Source organism: Megalobrama amblycephala, linkage group LG1 (assembly GCF_018812025.1).
Source record: "Megalobrama amblycephala isolate DHTTF-2021 linkage group LG1, ASM1881202v1, whole genome shotgun sequence".
Lineage (NCBI taxonomy): Eukaryota > Metazoa > Chordata > Actinopteri > Cypriniformes > Xenocyprididae > Megalobrama > Megalobrama amblycephala.
This window is the reverse complement of record NC_063044.1, coordinates 3,618,621-3,637,465: the sequence shown is the minus strand read 5'-3', so window position 1 is coordinate 3,637,465 and position 18,845 is coordinate 3,618,621. Positions and strand designations below refer to the sequence as shown.

Below are 18,845 nucleotides of genomic sequence, written 5' to 3'. Positions count from 1 at the left end.
GCATCATTGCACACGTGAAGAGGTTATCATTCTGCAAAATTAGCCTATAAAATACTGAAAATAGCCATAAGCCTGAAAGTGAAAAGAGTCTTACTTGGGTCACGGAAAGTTCCTGTGGATCCATGGTGAGGCCATGTGAGGGCAAAGTTAGACAAAAGAAAAACAACAAAAGTGATCAATGATATAATTCTACATTGAGCTTTACATGGACCTGCATTCTTTTTCTTGAAACCCCCACAAAATTAATGTCAGCATAAACAAATGTCACACTCAAGAGCTCTATTGTTGAGAGACAACAATGGACATCAATAGAAAAAAAAAATCCCACACAGCAGTGTGAGCAATGCCTCATTTTTAGGTTTGGGGAGTTTAAGAACAGTGCCTCATTTACAGGGTTGGGGAAGCTACTTTGAAACTGCAGATTGCCATGCTGCAGGCTAATCACAATTGGAAGTATATAAAAGAAAATTACTGTTTTCAAAATGTAGTTAGCTACAATATAAGCTACAAAAAAAGTAGCGAACTATAATTTAATTATTTAAAGGGATGGTATACAAAATGACAATTTTGTCATTATTTACTCCCCCTCATGTTGTTATAAACCTGTGCTGCTTTCCCTTTATTCCCCTGTGGACAACTGCTAAAAATAAAACTTTGAAGGATGTTTTTTTTTTTTTTTTTTTGTCAACACAGTGAAAGTTATAAGCAAAAAGTGGCTTTGATTCTATGACCAAGAACAGAACATTCTTCAAAATGATATTAAGTTGAGTAAATGATAGATTTTTCATACTTGAGTGAACTATTTGAATGAATTAACAATTTGAATGAAAATCTCAATGGGTAATTATATATTATTATATATTAGTTTATAATAAATACAACAAAAATATTTTAAGAATCCACTAGAATGGACTCTCCAATGCAACATATAAAAGAGACACAAAAGAGAGAAAGTGCACACTTATAGTGTTCACACAATTTAGATGAGTGAGTGATTATTCCCTCAGCTTATAAATTAAAACCAGTGATGTAGTGTTTGATCACACTGCACCTCTATTCGCTAGATAAAGTATGAAAAGAGTGGAACTATTGTTGTAGTAGTTAATAGTAGTTAGTTAGGGGTAGTGTCCGATTCTGTGAACTGAGGAGTTTAAAATCAGTACATCACCCTTTTAGTATGAGGAGTTGGAAAGTTCGGAGCAGAGCCCCATTCTTTGGGGTGGGGGGCGGTTAGGAGTTTAGAAACAAAGCATTATTGTTTGGTTGTGGCATGATCATTATTCGGTGAGACGTTATTCACACTTCAACCTCATAAAGTCAAGACGATGTTTATTTCACGCGCCCTTTCACACGCCAGAGATGTTGTGATATTCTTTTAACTCGTCGGCGTGTATTGAACGCAGGAGATGCGTGTGGCGGCACAGACCAAGGCGTGTGGGGGTTTAAATATTAATGCCCGGTATGATTTTAATCAACGCTCCTCTGTGCAGAGAGAGAGTAATTAGACATTCTAATGAGGCCCTCCTCCTACTTCCTCTCCATAAGCATTCTAAAAATGTCCTCTCAGCCAAGCTGAGCCGAGCCGCGCACCGTCAGGCTGACACATTACACAGAGAGGGAACGTTTAAAATATTCAACAGAGACGCTGTCTTAAATTTCATCCCACTGACATGGGAACCGCAGCTATCTTTCTCTCTCACTGCCTCTCAATCGGCACATGGAGGCGAACGGTATGGCAAGAGAGCGAAGCCTACAGACTAGCCTGGCCATATGTGTGTGCGGCACAGGCAGAGCCATGCCGATACTCTGTGGCGAATCTCCAGGGAATGCTTTCTCTCGCTCGGTTGTCAGTCACTCAACTTCAACCCTAGCTTAAATCGATGCTCTGGTCTGTCTTTCCAGCAGGAGGGATTAAAACGCTGGCCAGATGGTCAGCCCCTGTCCACCCCTCTGAATCACACTGACAGACCGACAGGGTGTAAATTCACACGCAGAGGGAGACGCACAGACCTATACTCACACAGCATATGTGCACAGATCACAACACATGAATCTCATCAGTGACAATCACACACACTGTGGCAGAAACTGCATATACAATAATAATAAAACATCACAGATGATTTTTTATTGCTCAGAGGACGGTCGTTCATAGCTCAAGGAACTAAGGTTCTTTTGCATAATCAACTGATGTTTCTCTTGATATTTCCTAAATGAAATTAAAAAATGAACACAAAATACTCTCCATTAAGTCTCATTGCTGCCTTAGAGAAACAATTGTGATTTTAAAGAGATCTCTTTTGTGATTAACCTTTCTAAAAGACACATCTGAACTAAAATATTTCCCATTCAATTATATATACCCACCATTCAAATGTTTAGGGTCAGCAAGAGTTATTTATTTTATTTTTATTTTTTTTAAAAAGGAAAGAAATTAATACTCTGATTGAGAATGTATGAATTAAAATGATTAAAAGTGACATTAAAGACATTTATGTTACAAAAGATTGCTATTTCAATAAAATACTGTTCTTTTGATCTTTCTATTCATCAAAGAATCCTGGAAAAAATGCATCATGGATTCCACAAATATATATATAACAATTCTTTTAAATTGTAATACTATTTCATAATATTATACACTGCCTGGCCAAAGAAAAGTTGCTGTTTGGATTTTAATAGGCAAATACTTAAGAGTCTGTGAATGGATATGTTTGGCAATGGTTCTTTTAACACTTAAAGATGTAGTGTGTAGCTTTTCATTTCTTAAACAACCATGTATTAAGACGTATCATGGTCATATTCCAGGATGACAATGTCAAGATTCATCAGGATCAAATTGTGAAAGAACTGTTGGGAGGGAGCATGAAGAAACATTTTCACACCTGAATTGGCACTGACCTTAACCTCAGTTTAAGTTTTTGGGATGTGCTGGAGTAGACTTTACAGAGTGCTTTGTCAATACAAGATCTTGACCAAAAAATTATCCACTTCTCGATGAAAATAAATTATGTCATGTTATTTCCATCAAGAGGTGCATCAATTTTTGGTCAAGATCTTGTATTGACAGTGCAAGAGGTGAGCACTCTGTAAAGTCTAATCCAGCACATCCCAAAAACTTTCAATGAATTTAAGGTCTGGACTCAGAGGTGCCAATTCATGTGTGAAAATGATTCTTCATGCTCCATCCCAACCATTCTTTCACATATTTAACCCTGGTGAATCTTGACATTATCATACTGGAATATGGCCATGATGTGTTTTCCTACATGGTTGTTTAAGAAATGAAAAGCTACACACTCCATTTTTAAGGGTTAATATATATATATATATATATATATATATATATATATATATATATATATATATATATATATATATATATATATATTTATTTATTTATTTTTTCTCCTCCCTAAGATGTTTAGGAGAAATATCTAAGACAAGTTTATAATCGCAGCACAGTATGTGCAACATAAAGGAAACTCCATTAAGCCTCTTAAGCTATGAAATAGCAATCTTCATAAATAAAATCTGGATGGCATCTTGGCAAATTTTGCGCACAGCTTGAGACAACTCTACTGAGCTCTTCGGAAACAATTTAGATATTAAAGGGATCCTTTCTTTCAAATAGGAACATACTGAAATCTGCACACTTACCGGTAGAGTTGAAGACTCCAGGTGAGGGTGGGGTAAACGTCTCAGCCAGCAGCGTGTTGTAGGGAGAACTTCCTGTTCGAGTTTGCAGCACAGGGTTGGTCAGAAGATGGTTCCCCATTGTGCCTAAAAAAAAAATAAAAAAAAATTGATTTATCCATCCAACCACCCATGCTACAAATTACACATTTTCGTATGATTCACATTCATATGAAATCACCACCTAAAAATAGGGTTACACTTTATTTTAAGGTGACATTGTTACATTGTAATTACTCAAATAAGTACTGAGTAATATTAATTAACTACATGTACATGTGTTGCAGTTAGGGTTAGGTTTAGGGTCAGTTACTTGTAATTATGCATAATTTACTGTTATTACTATACTAAGTACATGTAGTACTGTGTAACTACGTCACAAAATAAAGTGTTAGCAAAAAAGCTACGTTATTGCATTAATGAGATCGGGTAGTGTTGGTCCTACAGTAGTTAGAGACCTAATTAGTCGTATTGCTCTTACTGCTAATGTCATTTAATAATTCATTTTTTAACACAAAATGTTTAAATGTTTATTTTTGTTTAGAAAACTCTTATGTGGTATAGTGGTATACCTCTGCTTAAGGATATACAGTTGCAGACATGTATATTAAGACTAACAGGTAGCCTTTGCCTCATAGTGATATAATCAGCTGCTTACATTAAACCTGTTATTATATTGTGCTGAAACTCTGTATTGACCATGAGCATCCAGGATGCAGCAGCAGGAACTATCAGTTTTAAGAGGAATAATACATAATATGAACATTATGGAATAGCTGTTTGCACTTCACATTAAGGTTAAGCAGAAGCCACTCTACAGTTTGTTTATTGTGTTTGACATTTCACCAAAAAGAAAAAAATCCTTAATGTCGGCGTGTGATGTTGTAATGGCTGATTTGATGAAGTGTTTATTTGTAGTGAAGCCGAAATTTATTTGAAGAGTAGTTGCAGAGCGTAATTCCATGCCTCACTGTCAGATGGAGTCATTGGGAGGAAAATGGTAATATTTGCCATTATGTAGTTTCACAGAGCAGCCACTGAAATGTGGGTTCATTTCCCAGTGAAATGTGAACGCTTGCAGTAGACAAATGTGACTCAGAGAAATGGAACATTCAGTATGGCCCATAATGCAGGCACAGAGCTGCAGCCCGGGGCTTTCAGACAGAAATGCCATGAAATTAAAAAGAGGCCAGTATGACATCGAGTGGACTGAGGCAAAAGTGCAACCCTGCGCTCTCGCGCTATCATCTATCAGAGAGGACCGCCTCAAGAATTAATTTTAGACGTGCGCTCGCTCACGCTCGCCTTTTTTACACACATACTACGCACATTTCGTACCTCTTGCAGGAATGTTCCAGGTTTAATAAAAGTAAAGCTGTGCCACCAGCATTTGTGGCATAAAATTAATTATGGCAGAAAATAATTTAGACTCATTCCTCTGAATTATTCTTAAAACAACAACAACAACAACTAAAAACAGAAATAAACATACAATGTAGTAAATGATTAACAATGAAGAAAAGACTTACACATGAGACTAGTGTGACCTATTCAACCTGTCATGACAATGTAATGCCGCTTAACCCTTTGACGCGTACGATCGATCACACCAGTGTGATTAGAACGTTCAGCGCGTCACGTGATCAACTGCCAAATTCAAATGTGCGTGCGCGCTTTGTCTGGCGCCAAACCAGAGACGGACGCGCGCAGCGCTTTTCATATAACATATATGCAGGGTTTTTCAACCAAATAATGTTTATTTTAGGTTTCAGACATTTAAATACACATGAGTACTAACAAAAAAATATATTTAGAGTGTGTATAATACACAATAATGTCTATAGAAGCGGAAATAACAACCCTTTCCATTATAATTAGACGACACGTTTTATTCATGTCAGATACACATTATGAAAGTAACTTTAAAGCTTACTCTATTCTTCCCCAGTTCACCGACTCACTTACTTTCATGTATTTCGGGAGAAGTGGATAAATTAACGTGTTGTAAATCCAACAGATCCGATTCTCTGCGCGGTGCAAACTAACATGGCGGCGCCCATCGCGCATATGGCTCATCTAACATGATCGTTATAAAGGTGTTTAAACAGCAAAACACATCCATTTTGCACATATTTGGCAATCGGAATATTAGATATTTCATGCTATAGTTAACAAATTTGTGAATATTTTGAATAAAAAAAGGAAAAATTAAATGAAAGCAAATCATCATTCATACAGTGCTGCGGTGTAACAAGCAATGACGCGTCACCATGGAAACCATAAAGTGATACGTTCTAAATAACGGTCGCCTTATGCTGCGTTCACACCGAACTAGTTGGGCCGTCTAGTTGGGCGCTTGAACATTTTGAAGTCAGACGCGCGTAAAATTCGCTCAATTCGCGCATCTAAACAAAGTGTGTTCAATTCGCGTCATGGGAGGGGCTTTCATCTCTTTCTGCACAGATCCTCTGAATAAACACATAATCTCGTCAGTTGGAAAGCGGCAATTTAACTCGGTTATGCCGGCCGACTTTTGCTAGCTAGAAGGTGGGCTAGTATCAACGGCTAAAATCATGCAAAAAGTTTTACAACTAAACAGATTGTCCGATTTCTTCGCTTATTCTCTTCCAAGCAAGGTCCTTTTTATTCCTGTCTCAATAAAAATATAATGACACATCATAGAGCTCAGGGTGGCCACACACAGCAACATCTTTGTTCTGGTCTCCACCACTGATCACATCATAAACACGTTACTACCAAAGCAGAGTCCCTGATTGGTTAACGCGCCGCGAATTTACGCCAAAGTTCAGATTTTTCAACTCGGGCGTTTGGGCGTCAGACGCTCAATTCGCGCGTCAGCTGCGTGAACGCTCAATTCGCGCCGCGCCATTCGCGCGTCAACGGCCGATGCGTTTACATTGACTTAACATGTAAATCAGACGCCTCAGACGCCCCAGACACGTTCGGTGTGAACGCAGCATTAAAAAACTCACGCTGCGGGGGTCAGCCAGAATATTTTAAACTTACGTGCGAAAAGGTTAAGCTCACAAAACCATTTAAGCGTATGCAGAAAACCTGTTAACTTGTTATAGTAAGCGATACAGATACCAGAAGGAGACTATCTGTCAAGCACTGTTTGCGCGGCACAAACTCAAACTCCACCCGCACAAATTATGTTGGTAACGCATAACCAGATGTTTATCCACCTAGAAAAGTAGCTCCATCTAAAAGAGTACGATTTCCTTCCTGGTACCAACAGACTGCTTCTAGCAGTCTCAAGATTTTAATCTACATTATGCCACAATCCTGTTAATAGAGCTTCACTTGTATTGAACCCGGAACATTCTTTTAATTCCTGTAAACATCTCACAGGAGTGTCTTGTAAAACGTGAGATGGAATCTAGGCCAGCGGGAGGGAGGTGGAAGTACGACGGCGGCTCTTGGAAGCGCAGAATAGACTTCACACAGCGGTGAAGTGGGAAATGAGAGCGATAGGAGATGAGTCTGATAAAAACAGCGGCGTACACATACACACGCCCTTTCATTACCCTCCATCTCTACTTCTGACTGCCATTCAGTCTTGTAACATCTAAAAACTTTTCTCCCGCGGCACAAAACCCTGCTGTTTCCTCTCCCCAGAATCTATTCTTCTCTTTTTTTGCCGCTATATGGTTTAGAGCTGCCTTTCTGTCTCGTACATTCTCTCTCTCTCTCTCTCGCCTTGATTAAAGTCCCCGGAAAGCAACAATCGGCACACTGCAGTGAGGACGCTACTGTCATTCTCCTCAATTAGAGTAATTACCCCCCGTTCATTCGGCGGCTAATCACTTCATTAAAAACAAAATGGATAGAATTAGCATAAAGAGTGGCGGTTGATTTAGCTGCGGCTTCTCTGTCATCGCACCCCTCTCCTCCCACAAACACTGATCCCTAGGATGATCAGAACGGTGGTGACGCTACAATCCAGATCTGGTGATGGAAATAGTCTACCTCTGGCATTCTCTCCCCTTACTATCGCTTAAAGCTCCGATATACTCACGGCAAAGTTCTTTTTTTGTTCTTCGTTTAGGGAAAAAAGAGGTTTGAAGTACGTGAGCAATGATATACTGTTAGCAAACATCCTAACGCCGCTCACTGATAGGGAAGTTTAGATGAATATGTAAATACGTGCTGTGCGATTTCCTTTCAATAAAATAAACACACAACAAACATGACAGCGGTGAGAAAACAGCAGTTAAGAAAGCATCTGTTCATAGCGACGTGTTTGCACCAGCTCTGCAATTCAACACTCCAGCAGTTACATCACATTTGTTAATATACCACTTTATACAATAGATTGCTTTAGTTTAAAGCAAGCAGATTTACAGTATTAAACATAAAAAAACAGTGTCAGTGTCTCTTTCGATTAGAGTTACAACTTCATTTTCTACTATAATGCGGCTCTCCAGTGTGTTCATGTTATAACATCTGTCTGACCTTAAAGACTTCATAAAGACATATTATAACATCTGTCTGACCTTGATGGAAGAAATGAACCAGAGAATATTTCCATGTCAAAGAAGGTGGAGCCTCAGAGCCACCTACCAATTACATAATCAGCATGGAAAAATGGTAATTTGAAGGTGTTTACCAGCTAAAGTGAACTTTTCAAGAAAGTTTGTATTGGCAATCTGTTTCAAACGAACAAAACAAACTTCATTTAGGCATGATTTTGTTCAAAAAGACGTCACACCAGTTTGTTTGTATATCAGGGCCTTTAGTCTTCCTTTATAGATATTTAAAGAGATCAGATCATGAAGAATCATATATCATTATGAAAACATGCAACTTTCTGAACTCAAAAATCCATGTTTTGAAACTAAGCTGAGTTGAAGTAATAAGATTAAACTCAAATTAAAACAAAAACTGAAAATATAAAAATAAAAGCTAATTCAAATAATTAATAAACATGATAGTACATAAATAATTCTACAATAACGCTGGCCTATAACCACATTCACATAATGAGGAAGTTAAGTTTCCATAATTGTTAAACACCATAATTAACTAATTAAAATATGAAAAAACATCCAAATCATGGATCACAACATTAGAAAAGAGCAGCTGTAACTAAGTAACTAAACATTTCAGTCTTTAACATTTAGTGTGGCACATTTCAGCATAGAATATTGGTGAATATGTCTCAAAGTAATTGCAAAGCTGTTTATGGAAAAAATGGTGACAACAATACACAGCCTGTGTTTGAGCAATGTAAATTGCTTTTTCTCATTTCACATGTGAAAAGAGCAAAAAAAAATAGTCCATTATATTCTAAAAACCAAAGAGAGGGAAGAAAATGATCATGCAAAACTAAATTCTGGCAGTTTTGCTGCATATAAAAACTTTATTATTATTATATATGCATCTAAAGACTGTATATAATTCACTCGTATTATATGAACAGGAATAAGTACAACATTCAATATGGTGGAATAAGCCCCGCCTGCTAAATAAAAGAGCCAATCACCTATTGATACAGTCACATTCAGTGTCCTGAGACATGAATTTGAACTGCACATGCACATTGTGTATATCTCACCATTTCTCACTTTTAACTAGTTGCTTATTAGCTTGCATATTACTAGAATATTGGCTGTTTATTAGTATATATAAAGCATATATTAATGCCTTATTCTGCATGGCCATATTCTACATCCCTTAATCCTACCCAATACCTAAACTTAAATGCTACAACAACTAATAAATTAGGAGTTTAATGAGGCAATAGTCATAGCTAATAATGAATATGTGTTCCCCATACTAAAGTGTTGCCAAAATCCGTTATTTAAATGTGAGTTTGTCCAGCGCTTATATTTCAGTATTCACCCACTCAAGCAGACAAGAGTTGGTCTTGCATGCCTGAAATAGAGGCATTGCAAATATGAACTGGCTTTGGTGAAGAGAGACTTTGGTGGACCTCATAAAAAATATGCACAGACATGTGTAGTGAGGGACTCTGGTGCATGCTGGGAAATTTTAAGGTTGAAAGAGTGTCTCACCACGATTGAGAGTAGGAGTGCTGTTGATGTCTCCAGCCATGAAGGATGACTCTGTCTGCTTTCGCACCGTGTCGTTCCACATTCGACGAATTCGGCTCTGAAACAGGAGAATGAGGTGATGGAAATGTTAAATGGAATAGAACAGCATTCTATAAATAGCAATGCTGTCGGTGTGCATGTGTGTCACCTGTCGGTGTACCGCTGCATGACGTGCCTGGCTGCCAGTGTAGTAGCGGTTGTTGGCACGCAGGGCAGAATTCTTCAGTGATCCGTGAGAGCTCGTAGTAGAGGTGCGACTGCAACAGTACGAATGACGCAGGCACTTACTGTACTCCTTATGCACCTGAAACACATAGCATTAGCACTTACACATGCTGACTAATGCAGTAACGCAGGTAATCTAAATCATTTTATATAAATGTATTGTTTATAAAGGTGAAGTGTCCTTACAGGCAACTAATTGCATGTTAATGACAATTAAATAAACAATAACAATTATTATGGTTTATAATAAGTGCAATTAGTTGAACTGTAAACTTACAGCAAAACCATATGAATTTCACATGCGTTGCACGTGCTCCACGTTTTTGCAGATGAAATTCATGTGGTTTTTAGAGTTCTTTTTTGACCAACTTAAGTAGTATATCTTTATATGTAATTTCATAATTCTTTTGTCTTTGAAATATGGTTAAAAATGTACTGCTGAATGTACTGACAAGCATTTATGATAAACTAAAATACACTTTAATGTCTTTTACATTAAAACTAGCATGTCATGTATTTAACTATATTTGTAATTACACATTTGTAATGATGAAGTTACAATTTAGTACATTTGAAATATATTAACTTTAAATGTAATATTGAATAACACACTACAGTTAACATTATAATCAAAAATTTACTTGAAGCTAAACTTTTAATTTGACAGTATTGCAAAGTGTGTTACTTAAATTTGTTAAGAAACAGTCATGAAAGTTAACTTCAGAGGTCTTAATTGATATTATATATTACCTGAAAGTACAGTTTATATATATAAATATATATATATATATACTTAAGATCTGAAGTACACTACAAGTGCAAATTTGATACAATTATATGCACTGCTTGTTTTTTACAATGGTTGTCATTTCCAACATTTTGTAGTATATATTGCAGTAATGCGACAGCATTGTCTTTCAGTAACAAGCTATTACACATGACTCAAGCTATTATCACACTGACAAAAGTCTCGGCCTACATTTTTTTTTCTCATTCAATGAGCTGTTTTACTCGGATATACTCAGATATATATATAAAGTTGGTTGCAATTTTTGGTTTATGCCGATTAAAGTAGAAATTACATCCTTCCATTTAAATAAAGCTAATTATAATAATTATCTTTATAATAATGATACTTATGATGACACAAATTAATCCTAATCCAAAGCTTTCCCCTATTCCTAAAAGAAAACCATTTTAAACTTTTTATTCATTTACTTATTTGGACCACTTGACTTTCTCCTCTGATGAGACCACAAAAAGTTTCTTCTTTTTCCATATTTAGCTAACTTCTGAGGAAATTTAACAGCAAATGTGTCCCCAAAGTACTATCTGGGTATGAAACATTAATCGGACTGACCTTTTTCTGCAGAGCACAGTGGAAGATAAAGATGAACATGCCCTGGAAGGCATTGAAGGTGGTGAAAAGGTACGCCATGATCACTGTGTTCTCATTGATGAAGAGGAGGCCGAAGGCCCAGGTCAGGCCTAAGAGGAAGAGCAGTGCGATAGCCCCCAGAGCCCAGGATCTGAGTAAGAACAAGTTCACAAATACATAAACATACAGCAAACTATAAACACCCTGATTATATAATATGTATTTTTGAGAGATCCCGGGTTCAGATCCCGGACAAGCCCCCAATTTCTGTTACGGCTGACCTCTAGTCGGTCATAACAGGAAGACACTCACTTGATGTTGTCCAGGCGGCTGGAGTCGGGTTTGAGAGCAGATGAGTTACGGATCATCTTGTGAAGTGTTATCATGAGGAACACCAGGTTTATCTAAAGGTCAAAGGTAAGAGAAAGGAGAAAGGTGTTAGAAATGTAACTTAAAGACTTCATAAAGACAATAAAGTCCAAGTTTTTGTGACAAATTAAAGCCTGTTGGCTATTTAAAGAAGGACAAACCCTTTAAAAAATGTCTACACATGAAAAACAATTTCAACCCCTGGTTTCTTCCTAACAATGGACCTCATTGTGTTCACAAAACACAAGCAGAATTTCTGTGCAATTTGCTTGTGATACCATTCTAGCTTAAATTGCTGCAATTAAATGCAACTATTTACATGAGAATAGTGATATGTGTGTTAGATGAGAGATCCAATTCAAGAAAGAAAACAACTTTAGAAAGATTAAAAAAAACTTTTTTTTTACCCACAAACTAATAACAAAAACAGCTAGCGTATTAGTAAAATATATTGTAATTACGAAAATGTCAGCAAGTTTCTGTATCTAAACCTAATCTAAACTCCACACTCATATAAAGCATATTACAGCCAAAACATAGCCGTCAGCAGCAACAGATCCATAGGTGAACAAAAGTGCTTTGTTTGATATGACTAGCACAGCACTTTTCAGAGGGAAAAAATAACAAACTCTGTGAGCAAAGCAGTGAGAGCGCTGAATGTTTGGAGAGAACAATACCATGATAATGAAGGACACAGGGCCGATAAAACTCCAGATGAAGTAGTTATCCACCCTCAACCAGCACCTACACACAGAACACACACAATAACTTTATTAGTAACAAAAAAACAATCACTTCATTACAGGCAAAATCGCATCTGCACTATATGAAGTAACTAATTTTTGACCAATTGACCATTTTGACCTGAAATAAAAGCAAACTGTCTTAAAATATTATTACTATCAACATCATGATACATTTTTTGGCATAAAAACAAGCTAATATAAGAGCAATAAAAGTCTAGTTGAAGGTTAAGCTCAGTTTTTAATCATTAGCACACTGAGTCAGCGTCTCATTTTCTGCACTGTAGTCAACATTCAAAAGTCTGCAGCTGTGCTATTTTTCTACACTCGCACACACACATAAACACAGACCAACACACACTCGCATGCACACAAACACGCAGAGCGACACACACTCGCACATGCAGTAATCAGCTCAGTTAAAGGTGCTGTAAGCGATTTTGTTAACTTCCGAGTAGGGCCGCTTACATTTGGTGCCGTGACCCGGATCGGAGTGAGGTTTAGTGAGGTGAGTGTAATGGAGGCAAGCTAGTAAGAGCTGTGTGTGTAAACTCCCCTGGCCTCAAGAGGTGCACAAAAGGCTGTAGTCTTTAGCATCCTTGTTAGCACAGATTCCGGCAAAAATGCATACACACACAAGCCAAAAAAAAAAAAAAAAAAACTTTAGAAATTTTACTTTTTAGCATTTTAATTATTTCAAAAGTTTTCTAGCCCTGGGAATTACTATTTTAAAACTCCCTACTATTTCAAGGTTTTCCAGAATTTTTTTTTAAATTGGCTAGTTTTCTGATTGCTAAAAAAAGTGGGATGCTCCCTTGAGAAGTGTTCTTTATCAGAAGTAATTTATCAGAACAAGATCTGTCAGATTTATGCATGCTATTCCAAAAAAAAGTGCTTGCAACACCTTTAACTGCATTCATTTATAATTCACATGATGACCTTGGTTAGGCCAGGATCACATGACAGCAACCAATCTCCAACTGAACTCCAAAACTACATAATACCAGTATACGTTTCCTTGTGAAAGACGATTCTGCAATCTGGAATTTAAACTCCCAGAGAGCCATTTTGCTGGAATCCATTTAAATGAAACAAATGGTTTAAAGAGGGGTCGTGCCCCCTGCTCAAAAAACCCACAGCTCTTGTATGGATGAGTGCAAATAGACTGTTTCACACGTACGCTTTTTTAGTCCCGTAGCTGCGATAGTCGATGGCTGCCGAGATGCCCACCACCAGGGCGGGAAAGCAGTAGCCACACAAGTAGTAGTATTTCTTCCGGGAGTACTCGCTCTCGAAGACCTCCACCAGCATCAGATACAACTGGATTCCCTCCAGACACATCCAGGAGAACGCAGCCAGGAAAAAGAAATGCAGCAGGCCCGCAAAAATGGGGCATGCAATCTGCATTCGGACAAAGAGAGGGAAAAGGGGGTTAGCGAGAAACATATCAGAAGTAAATTTGATGATACTCGCTTAGTGGCTATGAAAGGGACAGTTCACCTAAAAAGATTTCTTTCTTTTTCAGAACACAAAAGAAGATATTTTGAAGAATGTTGATATCCAAACAGTTCCCAATGACTTTCATTGTATGGGTAAAAACACAATGGGAACAAAAACAACAACATTCTTCAAAATCATCTTTTGTGTTTCAGAGAAGAAAAAAGTTATATAGCCTAGGTTTGAAACAACATGATGGATGAATAAATGATGACAGAATGTTCATTTCTAGGTGAACTATCTTTTGGAATCTGGTCCACATTGGGTTACACTTTATGTAGAATGTTTTTCCTTTGCATTTTTTGCATACAGATGACAACATTGTCAAAATGATCCCCATTCACATGGATTTGTGAAAATAATTAAAAACGCTGTATTATGCTACCAGGCCAGTAGTTGGCGATGTCAATCTGTAAAGAAACATTACGCGCCTATAGACTGAACAAATTTGCATTTTTGTATGATAATGGTATAATTTTTGAAAAGTTTCACATTGAAACCTGTTTTTGGGCCCCCAAAATGCCATTGTTGTGAAAATTAATGGCCAAAATGCAGAAAAAGTTTTCAGTTTTTAGTTGAAAATGGTGTCATGTAAATGGCCCCTTAAGAAGGAAACAGGAGTTTGCTTTTATATGACATTTCGGATATATCTCTGTCCCCCAACACTTTAAAAACAAAATAAATGAATCTTCCTCCCTTTCTGGATGATAAACACATTTGAAAGTGCTTTATTTTGCTGGACTGCAGTGGGAAAGAAAAGAAAATGCAGCAAATGTAGGACCCCAAGCAGAAACATCTGCCAATTGACTGGCTGAACGAATGCGCAGGCGGTAAATAGTGATCCCACTATTGCAAGCACGCTCACTTAAAAACGTCCACCTTTCAGCAAATCATGTCACATAACTATATTAATATTCATTACTCAAATCGTGTACTGATCTATATTTTTCATGGTTGAAGCAACATTATTTAATCTTATGACTTGCATGTATTGTAGAGTGACTGACATATCTGGAAAAAGGTTTCAAACAATCTCAGTGCATCCATGGCAACTAGGTATTTAAACAACCATATCTGCAAAGAGAGGCTGATGAAATTCATAATGCACCCCGCACACTTTACATATTGTTCGTACGCCCCTGCAAAGCAGAAGATACAGCTTTGCTCGTGGATTAATCATTTACTTAAGTGTTTCAAACAAAACTCTCATCACATAAAGCCTGCAAACATTATCCTGTTCTTCTTCTGAACAGTTCATTAAAGTAACCTTGGTATCTTGTCAAATGATTTTGATTCCCGGCATACTGATGCAACCTGAACACTTGAAGATGTATTTAAACCACCACTGCTTTCAAGAGGAAACTTTTGGTGTCAACACACTGATGTTAAGGTCATCACAATTTATATGAACATGAAACTAATGTCACAATATCTTAATCATCTTGCTGGCTAAAATGTGTCCATGCTAATTTTCATTTCTGAACAGAGCTGCAGGATATATTGATTATGCATTTAATCAGCTGCTCTTGAATCTGAAAACAGAAGAGCTGGTACTTAAGAGCTGATACTTGCAAGCACGTATAATTTTCGATCTGAACTCAGCAACATCAATTTGTTCACAGTGGTTAATGTTTTAATCGGTTGTTCTGCTCTGCTGAAGTGTTGTTTCACTAGGGTTTTCATTTTTGGTTGGCTGGTTAAAACATAAGCTTCATCAACATCAACTGTCATCAGATATACTTCAGGTGGCCGATGTTACACTCTGTTCCACGCTCGAAAAACCACACTGGGTACTATATTAATTGGCCAACCAAAAAAAAAAAAAAGGACCTTGTCTTCATCCCTGACAAGGCATGGCACTTCAGTAGAGCAGGAATACAGAGTACACTAGAAACAGTAACCTTAAAAATGACCTAATTAATTTATCTTGGTTCAAAATGAAAATTACACCCCAAAGAATCAACAAATACAGGAGCAGCTGGTTAAATGCACAGAAAATGCATAATCAACATATAATACAGCTTTCTTACAAAAATCTTGAGTATGTAAGCAGTGCAGAGTGAAAGCAGAGTTGCATAATATTGCCTGGAGGCAATTTTTTTTAGAAAGTCGGATTGAAAGTGTTTTCTCAAGACTGCTCCATCATGTGCCTAACGTAAGATAATCGGTTAATGTTTGTGTTTCTAAAATGTATTATTAAATTTACACTAGGGCTGGGACAATAAACCGATGCACTGAGAAATGATTCTGGATCGATTCTGAGATGATTCCGAATGCACACACACCACTTGAACCTTCTATAAAATAATCATTCATAAAGTTCGAAAAGGTTAAAGCGAATTAAAAGGGTGTTTGCAGTGGGCATTTACATTAATATTGTGTCATAAAAGCACTCTAAGGTGCAAGTGCATTCTCAGACTCAGCCGAACACACAAGCGCTCTTTAGCTCTCTTCTTCTTGAGCATTTGAGCATGCAGTTAAAAACTAGCCTAGAACGCCATCTGCTGTTAAAAACAAAGCTCAGAAGCGATTTGAGAGAGAATCGCAATGCATTCAGAAAATCTCAGAAATGCAATGAGAATATTAAAGTGTTTTTGACCTTAGATGCTTTTTAGGATTTTTCAGAATTTTTTTGATGAATAGAAAGTTTATTTATTTGAAATAGAATATTTTTGTAACATTATACATTTCTTTACTGTCACTTTTGATCAATTTAATGCATCCATGCTGAATGAAAGAAGTCTTACTGACCCCAAACTTTTGAACAGTAGTGTATTTAGCATATATAGGAGTGAGCAAGAACATGAGGAATGGAAAACCAGTCCCAGTAAAGTATGTCAGATTGTGATAGTCTGCTACATCCTTAACAACCGAGCACTCAGAGTAAGCACTCATCTACAAGATGGGGAATTGTGGCATGCAAATGAATGCAAATTACCTGCACTTAATGCAGTTTGCATTTAAGTCCTTTAGTTAATCAAATGCAAAAACAATGCAGACAGCACGTAGTATCAGTGGGTGCACATAAACGTCACAATCAGCGCGTGAAATTCATTCTCAGTGCATTCTCCTCTTAACATAGATCATTAGGCTGCTCACGTGGTACTGCGTCTTGTCGATGCCGATGAGGAAGAGGAGCTCAGCGATGAAGAGGTTGATGCAGAGGTTCTTGTGGATGGTGTTACGGTCGGTCTGCAGGCCTCGCAGGAAGCAGAAGGTGGAGATGCAGATAGCGAGACACACCAGCGAAATGACAATACCCACCCACGTGATCACAAAAAGGATCAACTCGTGCATCCTTCCTGGGTACTGAGAGAGTGAGAGATGGATAAGGCAAATGGTATAAACGGATAGGCTGCCTGAGGCAGAGTGACTTATGAAAACCCAGTAAATGTCAAGCTGAAATTGCGGTGTGTTTATTTGTGTATTTTGCTATTGTGTGAATAGATGTGTGTGTGTGTGTGTGTGTGTGTTTGTCTTACAGACTGCATGCAAGCGAAAAAGTTGTTTATGTGTTTGAGAGCTATATTCAGATTTGTTTATCAGCCGGTGATAAATGTAAAGGAATGTGTGTGTGCGCTTACGTCAGGTTCGTGGTGTACCATCAGCACAGCAAAGTTGGTTAGATGACTACAAGAGCAGGTTGTGTGTGTGCTGTTGGTCTCCATCAGCTTGCAGCCCTGGGATGACCACTGGCCCGTCATCGAACGCTCCGAGTAGTTCCAGAACGAACAGTTTGGGCTGAAATGATTCTCCAGCTGCAAAGATGTGGGGACATGAGGAAACAACAGAGAGACGGGAAAATACTCAATATCAGTAGCTTTCACACATAATGTTTTCTAGGCATGAAATGGGCCCATATTTGGGCTAATTCAGATAGGGCCAATATCTAAGGCCCATACCTAAGCTAACAGGATAATTCAGATAGGGCTGACATAGAACTAATGGACTAACCTATCAGAGCCCAACCTGGGCCAATTCAGATAGGGTTGACATGAAACCAATGAACAAACCCATTAGGTCCCATACTTGGGCTAATTCAGATAGGGCCGACATTGAAACCATGGACAAACCCATTTAAGAACCATACTGGGGTTAATTCAGATAGGGCCGACATAGAACCTATGGACAAACCCATTTAGGGTCCATAGGGCTGACATGAAACCCATGAACAAACCCATTTTGGACCCATCCTGAGGCTAATTCAGATATGGCCGACATGGAACCCATGAACAAACCCATTTAGGGTCCATCCTGAGGCTAATTCAGATATGGCCGACATGGAACCCATTGAAAAACCATTTAGGGCACATACTTGGGCTAATTCAGATATGGCCGACATGGAACCCATGGACAAACCCATTTAGGGCCCATCCTGAGGCTAATTCTGATATGGCCGACATGGAACCCATGAACAAACCCATTTAGGGTCCATCCTGAGGCTAATTCAGATATGGCCGACATGGAACCCATTGAAAAACCATTTAGGGCACATACTTGGGCTAATTCTGATATGGCCGACATGGAACCCATGAACAAACCCATTTAGGGACCATTCTGAGGCTAATTCAGATATGGCCGACATGCAACCCATGAACAAACCCATTTATTGCCCATCCTGAGGCTAAATCAGATAGGGCCGACATGGAACCCATTGAAAAACCATTTAGGGCACATATGTGACCCGTCACGGAAACCAGGGACACAAGTCGGCAGCACAACTCTCGAGCAAAATGAGAAAGAAGCATTTTTTTTCAAAATTGGTGATTTTCGTTTTTTTGCAGAATCTGTTAGTTGAGATCATGAAGAAGCCTTTCCGTGTTTGAGATAGCAGTATTGGTATATTTAAAAGCGTACATT

General features: G+C 38.0%; 1 protein-coding gene across 2 annotated transcripts in view; it reads right to left on the bottom strand.

Moving 5' to 3' along the window:
• Positions 1-18,845, bottom strand: part of adgrl1a (adhesion G protein-coupled receptor L1a) — a 113,677-nt gene that overhangs the window by 8,505 nt on the left and 86,327 nt on the right. The window contains exons 14-23 of one of the 2 annotated variants that reach the window (XM_048167280.1): positions 17,570-17,743; positions 17,085-17,294; positions 13,669-13,889; positions 12,423-12,489; positions 11,689-11,780; positions 11,359-11,527; positions 9,922-10,077; positions 9,735-9,831; positions 3,661-3,783; positions 95-112 (exon numbers count right to left, since the gene is read on the bottom strand). In XM_048167280.1, the coding sequence (XP_048023237.1) occupies positions 95-112; positions 3,661-3,783; positions 9,735-9,831; positions 9,922-10,077; positions 11,359-11,527; positions 11,689-11,780; positions 12,423-12,489; positions 13,669-13,889; positions 17,085-17,294; positions 17,570-17,743 (1,327 nt within the window). The remainder of the gene's footprint in view (positions 1-94; positions 113-3,660; positions 3,784-9,734; positions 9,832-9,921; positions 10,078-11,358; positions 11,528-11,688; positions 11,781-12,422; positions 12,490-13,668; positions 13,890-17,084; positions 17,295-17,569; positions 17,744-18,845) is intronic. The other variant, XM_048167348.1, reaches the window with a different exon arrangement.